This window comes from Pogoniulus pusillus, chromosome 4 (genome assembly GCF_015220805.1).
Source record: "Pogoniulus pusillus isolate bPogPus1 chromosome 4, bPogPus1.pri, whole genome shotgun sequence".
Classification (NCBI taxonomy): domain Eukaryota; kingdom Metazoa; phylum Chordata; class Aves; order Piciformes; family Lybiidae; genus Pogoniulus; species Pogoniulus pusillus.
Genome location: NC_087267.1, coordinates 37,743,148 through 37,757,090, shown reverse-complemented (window position 1 = coordinate 37,757,090; position 13,943 = coordinate 37,743,148). Strand labels below are relative to the sequence as shown.

Here is a 13,943-nt window from a genome sequence, read left to right as displayed (position 1 = left end):
AGGGGCTGAAGTCTGTCTGCTACAAACATTTTTCAGCAGTCCCTAGGGAAATTTAAGAATCAGCCAGAATCCCTTCTGGGTCTCCTGTTGCAACAGTCTATCAGCACTTTCCCAAATAGAACCCAGTGCCTTTTAAGTACAATCCAGCTTTTAATTTGATTAGAAATGAACAATGCTTTTTTTGTGTGTGTCTGAAAATAATGTTATATTTTGGATTTGTCACTATCTAATGAAAAGGATGTGCTAAAAGAATGAGTTAAGAAATACTGATATTTAACAGAGACACAGACTGTAAACATCAACACTAAGATGACAGCAGCATAATCTAACACACCTTCACTTTGTATGTTAGCAGAACAGTTTGACCAAGTGAGGTATTCCTCTGCAGTCACGCCACCTAGTTAATGTGCGTTTATTCTCAGGAAATGGTATTCCGTCTGGAAACTCAGAACTTGGAGTCTGGCAGGTTGAAATGTCCTTTCGATCCTCAGCAGCCTTTTGCTTCAGTAATGGCAGGTAAGAAACCGTCAGAGCCAGGTGCTCCCCTCAGATGTGCAATGCCTTCATAATGATTTGGGGCCAGAGGTTTGTCAGATGTTTTCATTGGAGTTTCTCTGCGTTAGTCCTGTTTCCAGTGCTGATTTGTGCTCTTGGGGTTGGGGAAGCCTTCACTCTGCTGACACCAAAAGCTGGAAATGCAGCAACACAAACAAAGACATTTGAGTGGCTGCAGAGAGCCTGCCAGCTGAGCAGGAAACAGTTTCATCCTTACCCAGTCATTTCTCCTTTAAGAAGACAACAAAAACCCACATGGTCAGACAATGTTTGAAGTGCTTCTGGGCCTCTTTCTGCAATTATCAATGTGTTCTGCCCTTTGAAGTCTGCTGACATCCACTATTTCCATAAATATGTTTTTGAGGTTTCTATTTACTCCAGTAGCCACTTCTAAAGCTGGAAACCCAGGAACAAGATAGTGCAATCTGCCTACTGTGTGCATCACAGCACTGTGTGGTCTGACATTTGGTGCTGAGGAATGTCAGCTTGACCTCTGGATTTCAAATCACTATAAGAGCTACTTTTGTCATGGTTTGGTTCATAGCTTTGGACAATTTTCATTTAACTTGTCCGTCAAGCATATGAATACAAGATAAGAGTGAAGCACCATGACGTTTGCATTTGCAGCCAAAGAGCAGTGGTGACAATGCTTTGAAGTATCGGTCACTCTGTGTTATAAAAAGAATATGACTAATGTTCAGTCTTTATGCTCAGATAATAAGATAGATGATTTGTGATTCTGACCCAACAGATGGGGCAGGACTTCCTTTATTAAAAACAATAGATTAAAGCCAGCACTTATTCTTCTCAGACACTCTTAAAAGTACTGTTTAATGACCATGAAGTCTATTTTTAAAGCGGGATTCTAGAAACTTTACTCTTTTTTTTTCCTTTCTTCCTTTTTTTTTAATGCAGTAGAATTTCATGATTTATTATGGAGTTGACTAATTTCAGTAGCATCCTAGTGCTTTGGCTGCTCTATTTCATCTTGTGAAATGGAGAAGCTGCTGTGTTTTAGCTAAGCCATGAACTTTGCTGCAGTTTTCAAGGTAGACAAAATGAACGAACAGGATATTGTGGTATCTGTTCTCTCACTGTGCCTGGTGTCAAGTGCTTTACAATAATGTGCAAGAAGCATTGTAAAGAGTTATAGACCTGATCAGAGAATGAATTTTGGCCTATCTTTGATTATTACTTTATTTCCAAAAGTGCTAGGAGAGCAGGATAGCTCATTGACATGACACTGCCATGTGATGCCATTCTGTCCCTGCCACTGATGAAAGGAGTGTCCTTTGACCTGTCACTTCTCTCTGCCTATTTATCTGATAAGTGGAAATAAAGTTTATTTGTATTCTTCAGAAAGCACTCTGAAATCAGTTATACATAAGAGCTGAACTATATTTCATTATTTCATTAGTGTATTTAGGTTAATATAGTGTAATTTTAATCCTTTTGTAGAAATAGATAATTTCTCTTTGAGTTCTAAACAGAATTTCACCCGAAGCTAAGTTAGTCTTTTTGATTGAAAAATCACCTGTTCATCATCCATCTGCTATTACAAATTACACCAAAACTCTTCTAGACCTGAGACTTGGAATGAGAGATACCAGAAGTGCTGAAAATACCTTGTCAGCAGACCCTAAGCAAGGATGAAGAATTTCTGTTAGCCTTGCAGAGTTATTGATCATTGAGTGCCTGTCAGTTAGCAAACACCAATTACCCTGCCCATTCCTCATTATGACAAATACCTTTCAGAATGCACTCTTGTCTCTTTACAAAGGCGACATGCTGTCTGAAAGATGTGCTTTCCAGCGCTGTCATGAAAATAATACATGTGTAACATTAATAATGGGGTAAAAAAAAGGCTGATAGATTTTTTTTTTCTTTTTTTTTTGTCATGTACTTCTGGGTGGTGGATTGTGATTTTTGTGGAGTTTTGTTGTTTTGGAGTTGTTTTTTTCCCTTTATTGAAAATTGTATTTACATCTTTGGTAAATGAAAACAGAAATGTCTATGGTGAGTGGTGTTTATTCTGTTTTCACTCTCAACAAAGGACTTCTCTCTAAAAGAGCTTGTGAAATGTTTACACCATTGAGTGTCAAAACCTGGAGAAGGAACACCTGGAAGGGGTTTCTTATGTTATCTGATAGGGTTTTTTAAAAATTATTATTGTTTATGAACACAAAACTTTTTTTTCTTTTTACAAGGGCCAGAGATTTATTCTTGTGAGTCATTAAGCAAAACCAACAAGACAAAACTAAAGCCAACCAAGTAAAGAAATTCAAACACAACAAAATCCTCCAACCAAAAAAGCTATCTTGTTATTTTGCAGACAAGAAATAAAACCATAAAATGTACTACATGGGGGAGGAAAAAAATTGAAACTAAAAACAAAGTCACAGTGATACTGTTTCTTTACTACTTTTTAGGAAAATGCTGGGACCTGAAGGAAAGCAGATAACATTATGCAGTTCTTAAAGTTGTGAAGTTATGCACTGCTAACAAAGCTGGCAGGCCACTAGATAGTAAGTCACATTGCAGCAAGTGCGTTGTTTTTTGTTATAGATACATTTTCCTTTTGATACAAATTCTGGCTCACTTCTCCAAGCAAGATATCTCATTTATTTCACTGGGAACACTTGCTATGTTTTAATGACAATAGTTTGGGTCAGTACCCATGTTCCTATCATTAACATGTTACACAGTTGAGAGCAATTCCCATAGCGACTAAATTGCTCTTTGGGAATGAAGAGCTGGATGGAGATCTCAACATCAGAAGGGCCAAGCTGCAAAGTTCCTGTAGTGAAGCATCCATCATGTTTACTTGCTCAAGCCCTGTAGCACCAAACCCATGAGGGCCATTGCAAACCTGAGACACAAAAACTAGTTTGAATGGATAGGTGGTCCATTTTTTTGCTACAGCCCCAACGTTCATGATTAGTGCTTACAGATCAGGATGTAAAGCCCAAATATACATTTACACCCTTAAAATCCCAGGACACTTTAAAGCCATGGAATTTACTTTTTTGAGTGCATAAACCACCTGATTAGACTTGAATTCCTTTACTTCTCAGACACATAACTAAAATTATTGCCTTCATTTTAATATAGATAACTTCAAGCAATCCCAAATCCCATTAAAATATATTACTTAAAAAAAAAATTAGCTCATAGACCAGTTAGATACAGTTGTTGTTTACCCATCAAAAAAAGAACAGTTTTAGTTTTGTTTACCTCACAGCTGTAGAAATCCTATTTCTTTTTCATTTGCAGATGAGTTTCTTTATGCTGGAACAGCTTCTGATTTCCTTGGCAAAGACACTGCTCTTACACGTTCTCTGGGCCCTTCTCATGATCACCATTACATCAGAACTGACATTTCTGAGCATTACTGGCTTACTGGTAAGATCCTAAACATATGCTGTTGTCATTTGCATTGTCCCTGCCTTTCTGAAGTTAATAGTCCCTTTCTTATGTAAATATATGTCCAGTAACTATAAATATAGATATTGTATCATGGCCTCTTTGGATTACACAGGCTTTTGAAAAAAAGCTCTGTGCAACAATAATGCACTTGAGGAAAGTCACAGAGGTGAAAGTGCTAATTAAGGAAAGCTAGGACTGTAAAACCTAATCATTCTTTCTGCCTTTGATCTGCACATCTGTATGGAGTCCTGTAATTGGTTTAATGTCATGACTTACATGCTTTTATTTCTAGTCTTGTTGGATTTTTTTTTCCAGCCCCCTTTTTTTTTTTTCCTGATAATTTCTTAAAAGCTGTTGAAATGATGGACTTAGGAATTCCATATTTTTAGGTAGGAGGTTTTTTTTTATTCTTTTTGAGGAGGAAAAATGTCTTTTGGTTGTTGTGAGGATCATTTTAAACTTACTAAGGGCACCCTAAAATAGCTTCCCAAGTGAAACATTGTTTTTCCTCGCCTGTTAAAAAACATTCTGAGCTAGTAAACCCTCTAAAAAACTGGCTGCATTTGCACCCAGCCAGTCTCAAACCACACACAGAGAAACATGGAAAACTTCACTCACAAGCTAACCTTTCTCAATTAAAGCATCCCCCTTCTAGCCATCAACTGTCTTTAAATATGTGGCAACACTGGCTCTGATTCAGGATGCCTGTGTAACTATTATGGGTGTGTTGTAAATCCAGGGCCTGCTAACCACAGGGTTAAGTTGTCTTCCCAGCAGAAAACTTCAAAATGGGATAATTTTGCCTCTTAACTCTTTGAAGCCTCAACAAGAGGAAATGTTCTTTTCTATTATTGCTTTCCCCTCCCTCCTCCTTCTCTTCCTTCTAAGCTGTTGCCTTAAATTTCTGTCTAGATCAAACTCCATTACCTTAGGATTTTTGACACAAAATGAGAAGGAGAAGCCACTTACAGTCACTTTAGCTTTCCAAACACAGTCATAGAATCATTGAATCATTTTGGTTGGAAAAAAACTCTAAGATCATTGAGTCCAACCATCAGCCTTACACTACCATGGCTGTTAAGACATATCTACATGTTTTTTGAACACCTCCAGTGATGGCAACTCCACCACCTCCCCACACAGCCTATTCCAGTGCCTGACAACTCTCTCAGTAACAATTATTTTTCCTTATTTTCAATCTAAACCTTCTCTGGCACAACTTGAGGCTGTTTCCTCTCGTTCAATCACTTGATACTATGGAGAAGAAACCAACACTCACCTCACTACAACCTCCTTTAAGGCAGGACAGATAGAAAAATCTCACATATGACTGCTGATCTATCTCATTTCCATCTCCTAGTAAGGAAGGTGGTTAAAACTCCTTCTTCTATATCCTGTCTCCCATTTCTACAGTTCCCTTGAGCGATGTAGACCAGAAATGAGATGTCAATAATATGGGAAGGAAAGCAGTTAGAGAACTGTAACTAACTGTGCACTGAATATCCAGTTTTATCACTGGTAGCCTGCTAATGTTTGACATGGAAGGATGGATAGGGTAGCTGCTTTCCTAAGGGATGATATAATATCCTAAAAAGAAAGATTTACTGCACTTCGGTCCTGAGGACCATCTGTTTTTTTCATTAATATAGATCCACCTTTGCAAGCATTACAGGGTTCAGTTCCCAGCCCAAAAGAACTTATTGCTTAAATATCCAGTCCCAAACATTTTTTAATGCTATTAATGTTTATTCATAAGCAGTTTGAGGCGAAAGACTAGTACAAAAACACAGTATAAAATCAAGTTAGAGAACTGTTCATGTGGTTTAGTTTGGAGGCTGAGTAGGAAGTGTCTGCTTTTCTTTCTTTTAGATTACTTTTGTATTCTGTTTTCACTTGAAATGTCTGTACTTGTGAAAGTTTTCTAAGACGAATAATATATTGGCATGTCTGGCTTTGAAAAACAGCCTTAGTGTGCTAGAATGCAAGGTGAAAATTGCCCCACACTATATAAACACTGAAGACCCCATATATTCTTCAGATTTACCTTATTTCCAGCCACATAAAACCCTACAGCCACATTCTGTCTAAGACTTCACATACACAATCCATGCAGTGTTATACTAAGAAGCACAGATATAAACTAGGTGCTTTTAATATTTTGAAACAGTCCTTTTAAGGTTAGAGAAAAATTTGAGCTTGTCTCTAAGTGATGGGATCACTTCTGCAATAAGCTGTAGGGTAGCAAATGTTTCTGGTTTATTGTGTAACACTACCAATTACACACATTTGTGCTTTCACCCAATATTGGCATAAAGAAAGTATTTATTTGATTTCAAGGCTAAAGCTCCCTTCTCATCTAAGTCCCTCTGCCCTAAATCTACCACACATTTACCAAGCATGTGTTAGACCTCCAGGAAAAGTCCTACATACTTGAATAATTCTACAATGAGAAATAAATGATTTCCAGGCATGACTCATGTTTTACTTAGGATAAGCATATAATGTATAATGGGTTTTTTTTCCTTCTTTTCTTTCTTTTTTTTTTTTTTTTTTCCAGAGGGCTGAGGAAGTTTTGCTAAAATGCATCTTATTATTTTTAACTCTCATTTTTCTGTTTCTGGAAACAGGATTATTCTTTCCTGAGGGAAGGGAGGGAAAGACAAAGCATAGCATAAAAATGCGTAGGATACCTTCCAGTTCCTTGCAGGACATCTCTATCTTGACTAATTAAGACATGTCTTAATCTCAATGACTGAATAGCAGCTCCACAAAGGAGAAAGGGAGGAAAGCAGCTAATCTTTCCCATGACTCAAGCTCACACAGTCTCACGCTCCTACATGTGGTGGCGCTGAATACAGAGGGGATGCTACCTCTGCTCAGACTTCAGTCCTTTTGCAGAGCTGAAGAATAGGACACTTCCACAGTCAGACTGGAGCTGCCTCATCCTTAGCCATGGCCAGGGATAAGGCATATTGGGCTGGTGACACTGCTCTTTATGGCAAGTTCACCAACTGGAACTGAGTCTGCCCTGCTGCAGCCCGATGGGAATAGGAGAGCATCCCATGATGTGATATCCAAGCCCTGTACCCATGCCCGATACGGGGATGCACTAAACTGCACCTTCCTGCCTCATTTATAGGAAGCTAAAACTATAAATGGAATGAGTGCTTCCCTGAACTGCATTCAACTTTTTTTTTTTTTTTTTTTTAAACTTCTTTTCATTGCAATTTATTCATCACTGCCAGGACAAAGACTTGCAGGCAATGACTTCTTTGTCCTGTAAACTTTGGGTGGGATTCAGCTCACTTAGCTCTAAAAGGCAGAAGTTAGCATCCTGTCTGGGGTCAGTTGTTTCACTTGTTTCTGCAATTTACAGACAGGTGACACTTCCAGTCGGTGACTCACTCCATCTATAGCAGGAATATGTCTTAAAATAAAATTATTCATTTTCACTTTCTTCCTTGTAACCCTCCCTGAGAGAGGACATGAATAAGCATAGGTTAGTAGCTTGACTTCTAGATAGTTCAAGGTAAATGAGGTGAGCATTTTTTCATGACACACGTTTCTGGAAGCACAACTACACAGAGCTCTGCCTCTCACTGTTTTTTAAATTGCTTATGTCATCATGTTCTGGGATTAGCTATATTTGCACTCCTCTTTTTTTGAGCCTACTTAGTCTTGTATCTCTGTATTTTTTACTAAGTTGTGCACACTTGCATTGTGTAAAACCTCTGCCAGCAAGTACACAACAGCATTAGCATTTATCCATGTGAGAGCCAGCAGGTAAACAACAGCAAACATGACCATTCCATCAAACACAGCAGTGAAATTTTGACAGGTCTTTCCACTGGGCCATAAAAACATGAGTGACACTTGAATTTATTTTACCACCTATTGTCCAAGCTTGTGATGCCTGTAATCCCCTCTGTGGTTACATGCAATTTAGCCTTAAAATAATATTAGTGGGGGAACAACTGTGTGCATAGAAAAGCAGACCATATAATTTTTTCCCATGCAAAGAATCCCAAAACCTATTTCACAGTTGGTTTAAATACACTTTTTTTTTTTTTTTTTTTTGGTGCATGTTATATGGATGGATTACAAAAAGTGGGGAAAATATCTGACTTACAAAACATACTGTGCTTTTCAGATCATGATCTTGTTCATAAAATTGTTTTAAATTTCTTTGTTCATATCTTTTACAGTGTATTTTCGTTTGGATTTAACTTTCAACTTCAGTGTTTTCAATTTTGATTTAAAATCATTAAATATTTGTGTTCCTTTAAGTTGTTAGAGATTCTTCTAAATGTGTTCCAGGATTTGGTATTGAGACATTTGTTTTTGCACTTGGTTTGCCAAGTAAAGCAATGAAATTTAATTAAAAAAGGGGAAAAAAAACCCCAACATATATTCAACATTTTGCTCTGCTAATGTGGATTTAAAAAAAACAGAAATCTATATGAAATTCAAAAGCATGCTATGGAAATATTTCACAGGGTTGTTTTTTTTCCTATTAAATAGCTATTTAGCTAACCACATTCTTAAGAAGCCATACTGGAAGTGTATTTATGTATTTATTCATGCTTTGAGATCGAATCTTCAAAGTGGTTATACAGCCCCCAGAGGGTAATTGAATATTTTCTTTAGATTCATTTGGAAATCGTGACTTAAATGTATAGATTTTGATGCCTGCATAATTTGTTTTTTTCTGATGATGCCATTCACTAGTGACAGAAAGGTTTAAAATGGAAGCTGCACTGTGACTACTCCAACCCATAAATTTACTCTTTTGTCATGAAAGTTTACATTCAGCACTTAAACACATCAATTCCATTTTCTCTCAAATGTTTGCCTGTGGACTTTTGAGTCAAGGGCCCTCTTTTGTATTAAGTGTACTGTAGAGTCTGTGGTGAAAATTCCTGAAAGTAAGTAACCATCATTATAAAAAGGACAAAACCATAAAGACACATTAAAAGTATTTCCCTTCATATCACCAGTTTGCTCTCTTGCCCTATCATCTTACACAATCTTGCTTTCTACTGCAGCTTGCCTGCTTATGGGAGACAAAGACTGTGTACTTTATTGCTGAAAGAATGTATTTTAGATTCAAGGGTCTCTTTGCACTGTATTTGTATAGCCACTTCTGATTAAATAAAAACATCATTGATCCATGTGCCCTCAGAAGAGCTTCATTTATTATAGCACATTGGGGAATGTCTCAAAAATCACTTCCACAAGTACCTGGTTAATTTGTGCAAGATGATGTTAACTCCTCTGCTGCAGTCAGGGCCCCCTGGAATTAGTTTAATTTCTGATTTTAGTGCAAATTGTGAAAAGTAATAAAATAAATCCATCCCATAAACAAAAGTCCACAACTGGTGAGCAGGTAGAACAGAATTAGAGGTCATAGGAAGATCAGGAAGACAGTGAAGGACAGATAATCAAATTCTTAGCCCTATAGTCATAACTGTAAGATGCAGGCAGAGACACCTAAGCTTGTTATGGAAGATACCAGAAGTGCCATACCAACTCATGTTAAGGTAGGGCACACTGCAACATTTCTTGCAAATAGAACCCACATTCATATAACCCAGACAAACCCCTATGGTGATATAGCTACTCTGTTTTCATGCACAATGAAGAATTGTGTCCTTTGGACTGATCACTCATTTGTGCAGTTTGATGTGTTAATGTGATAATCCCAGCTTGGCACTGTGCTGGATCTGGTAGGTACAGTCTGTAAGACTGTTATAGCACAGATACATAGGGAATGCTTAACTTGGGAAAGCTGTCATTTGTATTGAATTTTTAATCCCATGGATCAATAAAAGTTGTTTCATTCCATTGCACTTCCATCTATAGGACACATTAGTGTATTTCTGTACTCATGAATGCTGTAATGTGCAATTAAATTAAAGTCTACCATGTGACTTCAGAAAATCCACTTAGTGCTTGCTATTGGTGGCAAGAGCAGTAAGGCAGGAAATATTTTGCACTGAGAGCCTATTTTCAAGCAATGAATGATAGCCAATGTTACATATTTGTGCAAGTAATAGTAAGATATACATACAAAAAGTTACACTAAGAGTAAATAATTCAGAATCTGTAGCACATTTTTTGCTCAGTTAGTATGAAACTTGTCACTAGATGTCTATATATTGATATTTTTATTTCACTGGAATCTGAAATGTAAAAAAATAAAGGTATCAAAGAAGAAATTTAGCAGCAGTATGAAGACTTCAAAAATTGTTAAAAGACTTTTTTTTTTGGGGGGGGGGAACTTCTAGGTGCAAAATTCATTGGAACTTTTCCCATCCCGGATACCTATAACCCAGACGATGACAAAATCTACTTCTTTTTCCGTGAGACATCACAAGATAGTGGCACATCTGACAAGACAATCCTTTCCCGAGTTGGGAGAGTTTGTAAGGTGAGGATTCTATCTATTTTAGTTTTATTTAAGTGAAAAAAATCAAAACCAACCAAAACCCAAAAACTCCAAAGTTTCCATGAGAAATCTGTTTTCCCCTTCAGATCAGAAGGTAATGCTGCTATCCGATGAGATGTTGTAGCAATTTTGCTTGTACAGAAATCATTAATGTCATCTGAAAGTGACTTGTGTGAGTAACAGACTTGTTAGTGGTTGTTTACTTCTTGTTAAAAATTTGAAATGCTTATAAATTATAATCCTGTGCCTAAATCATAAAGTGTCAGCTTTCAGATATGCAACAGGCTTTGTTTCATAAGCTTTCAGTGAGGATTGCTTTGTTGAAGTGTACACAATGGCAAGGTATTTGTGGGTTGTTTTTCTTTTTTTGTATGGAAATGGCCACCGAATTAAGGAATACACAAACCCATCCCTTCAGCCTAGCTCAGTGCATTATTCCTGGGCACTACTGAGAGCTGGGATCAGTTACTTGTTTTTTCGTACTCCTGATAATCAGTTGGGCTGAGGGAAAGCTAAAATTGTATATAGTTTCTGAGCTACTACCGCATCTGCCCATACCTTTCATACCCTGGGCAGAAAAGCAGTCTTTGATCTGCTGGCCAAGAGGAACCTGGCCCCAGTTCTGCTTTCAATGATTATTCTCATCACTTTCTCTTACATTACACTTGATTTTGCACCTTATGAAAGATTTCTACTCCTCTGGCACTGATAGTGCAGACTCAGATTTTCATGATCTGTGGTGCTTTCAAAGAAGCATCTCTATCAAGGACATATTTCTCTTCAAATAATAATGGGAAGATAAATCAGATTCTGTAAATGAAGAAATCAATCAGCATAGAGCTTGCTGTTTAACAGTCCCCTCAGCACTAAGACAAAAGGATTTATTGTCTTCTGTGTCAGACATACTCTCTATCAACTCCCTTGTCATAGAATCATAGAATGGTTTAGGTTGGAAGGGGCTTCAAAGATCATCCAGTTCCAACCCCCTGCCATAGGCAGGGACACCTCCCACTAGAACAGGTTGTGCAAGGCCTCATCCAACCTGGCCTTGAACACTTCCAGGGAGGGAGCATCCACAACATGCTTGAGCAACCTGTTTCAGTGTCTCACCACCCTCACTGGAAAGAACCCTTTCCTAACATCTAGTTTGATCTTCCTTATTCCAGTTTAAACCTGTTACCCCTTGTCCTGTCATTACAAGACCTTGCAAATTGTCCCTCCCCAGCCTTCCTGTAGGCACCCTTCAGACACTGGAAGGCTGCTACAAGGTGTCCTCGGAGCCTTCTCTTCTCCAGGCTGAAAAGCCCTAACTCTTATAGCCTGTCCTCATAGCAGAGGTGCTCCAGCCCTCTGATCATCTTCGTGGCCCTCCTCTGGACTCGCTCCAGCAGTCTGATATCCTTCTTATGTTGAGGGCTCTAGAACTGTACATACTGCACAGAAGCAGTCAGTTTTAAGTGCTCCCATCCTGTCTTAGGTCTCCAGTAAATCCAGGCACCAAGGAATCACCAGTAAAGGTCAGGAAAATGGGACTTCAAAGGTGTGCTGATATTAATAAATATAAGCTCTCAGTTTTCTCTTGTGATGAACCAGGTATCAGCAATACCACACAAGTAGGTATGTTTCAGAAGCTCTCTTTTACTTGCATTTCTGATCAATCTGACTCTGACGGCAGGGAAAATGATCTTTCTTCTGAAGCTTGAAAATCAGTAAACAAGCAAACAAGAAGTTTGTGATTTGCAATAAGGTGTTTCAGAGAATTGCACCCATTCAACTAACAGACACACACTGAAGGATAAAGTGAACACCTGTATGAAGTGTAAATCCACAGCTTCTCTGAAGTCCAGCAAAGTACTGATTTTGGATGGGGCTGGGGAACAGGTTGGACTGGATGATCTTGGAGATCTCATCCAACCTGATTGATTCTATGATTCTAATCAATATGTCAGTGGCTGCAGCCATTTCACACTTCTGTCCTTAACCTAAAGTGCTAAGGAAACAAAAAAGTCATTCATAAATCAGTTCTCTAGTAGGGTTTTAGCCAGATGACAGAATGGATAATCTTTAGCTGGTTATTTCACAGCAGTGTGATTAATGGCAAAATGGAAATGCAAACATGTATGATTTGCTGCTAGCTGTGGCATTTGCTGATTATGAGAAAGCACTTAATGCATTAGGAGAAATTGGTAGACGACATTTTCAAGTCAAGACACATGAGCGAATATAGTAAACTAAGATATATTAGCTAGAGATCTCCAGTATCCTTTACCTAGAGAAAAAGGAGATAAGCTATCATAATAAAAGCAAATCTATTGGAAGGAAATCCAAAAGACTATGTACAGTCATACTTCAAATGAGGCTGAATTTGTAGAGTAATTATATTACTGGGAAAAAGAGGGGCTTAATTTTATTTTTAATAGTCAAACAAAACAATGGAAACTGATAAGTAAAGCATTGTCTCCTATATTTATTGAGCAGATCTCAATGGATGCAGCATTCTCTAGAAAATTCTGGCTTCTGATTTCTTTTTGTTGGTTTGGTTGTAGTGTTTGGAATTTTTTTGGGTGGGTTTTGTTCTGTTTTTTTTTGTTGTTGTTGTTGTGATTTTTTTTACACTTATCTGGAAACAAAAAAGGCAAATTATTATAATTAAAATGTAATTATGGGTGCTTAACACAGATATGTAAATAGATGTATCTGCTTGTGTATTAAGATTGTCTGTGCTCTGATGTGAAACATCTGCTGTGTTTAATTCTCTCTGATATAGGATCAGTGTCTTTGGTTGCAAGACTTGATAACATAACAATTTCTAGTTGCACTGTCTCATTAGTGTGACCTGTACTGTACAAAGTTAAGCTTTTGCCTTCTCTCCCTAGCAAGCAGAGAATAGCAGTGGGTGTGAGGAGCCCAGCAAATTCTGAAATCATTTGTCTGCTGTAAACACAGGTTTACTTCTATTAGAACTCGGTGGCTTTCTACCTCACTGTGCCTTAGGGCTCATCACACTAATGCCAGCGAAACGTGCTGAAATGGGAATAGGCTTTTTTTTCTAATAAGAAGGTTGGTCAATGCAACCTATTCTTTAACTAATTTTCAGTGCCTCAACAATATGGTCTCTCACTGATCCTCCCCCTTAGGGAAAAACTTGTCTGGAAGGCATTCCTTCTTTTCCCAGCTACTTTCAGCCCCATAAGATTACAGTACTCTTGCCGGCAGCTCCTCACCCGGAGTCCAACAGCTGTCACTTGTCCTGTCCGTAAGACTGTACTTTGTCTTGAAGCATGCATTGGGGGAAGACAGTCACTGAAGGGCTAAATGGGACCAACTTAGATTTACGTCATCTGCATTATGTATATAACTAGAGGATAGCAGTATGAATTTGGAGGAAGTGCTTTCAACAGTCACTTTCAGAAACAGTTGTGTCATTTATCATGTCAAGTGACGTTTCCTATTTTTGGGCTGAGGGAAGCAGAGAAAGTATCGTTGACTTATCTGCAATACCTGATACTACTTA

General features: G+C 38.0%; 1 protein-coding gene across 4 annotated transcripts in view; it reads left to right on the top strand.

Moving 5' to 3' along the window:
- Positions 1 to 13,943, top strand: part of SEMA3D (semaphorin 3D) — a 141,969-nt gene that overhangs the window by 81,730 nt on the left and 46,296 nt on the right. For all 4 annotated transcript variants that reach the window (XM_064142587.1, XM_064142585.1, XM_064142588.1 and 1 more), the window contains exons 6-8: positions 423 to 516; positions 3,829 to 3,957; positions 10,269 to 10,411. In XM_064142587.1, the coding sequence (XP_063998657.1) occupies positions 423 to 516; positions 3,829 to 3,957; positions 10,269 to 10,411 (366 nt within the window). The remainder of the gene's footprint in view (positions 1 to 422; positions 517 to 3,828; positions 3,958 to 10,268; positions 10,412 to 13,943) is intronic.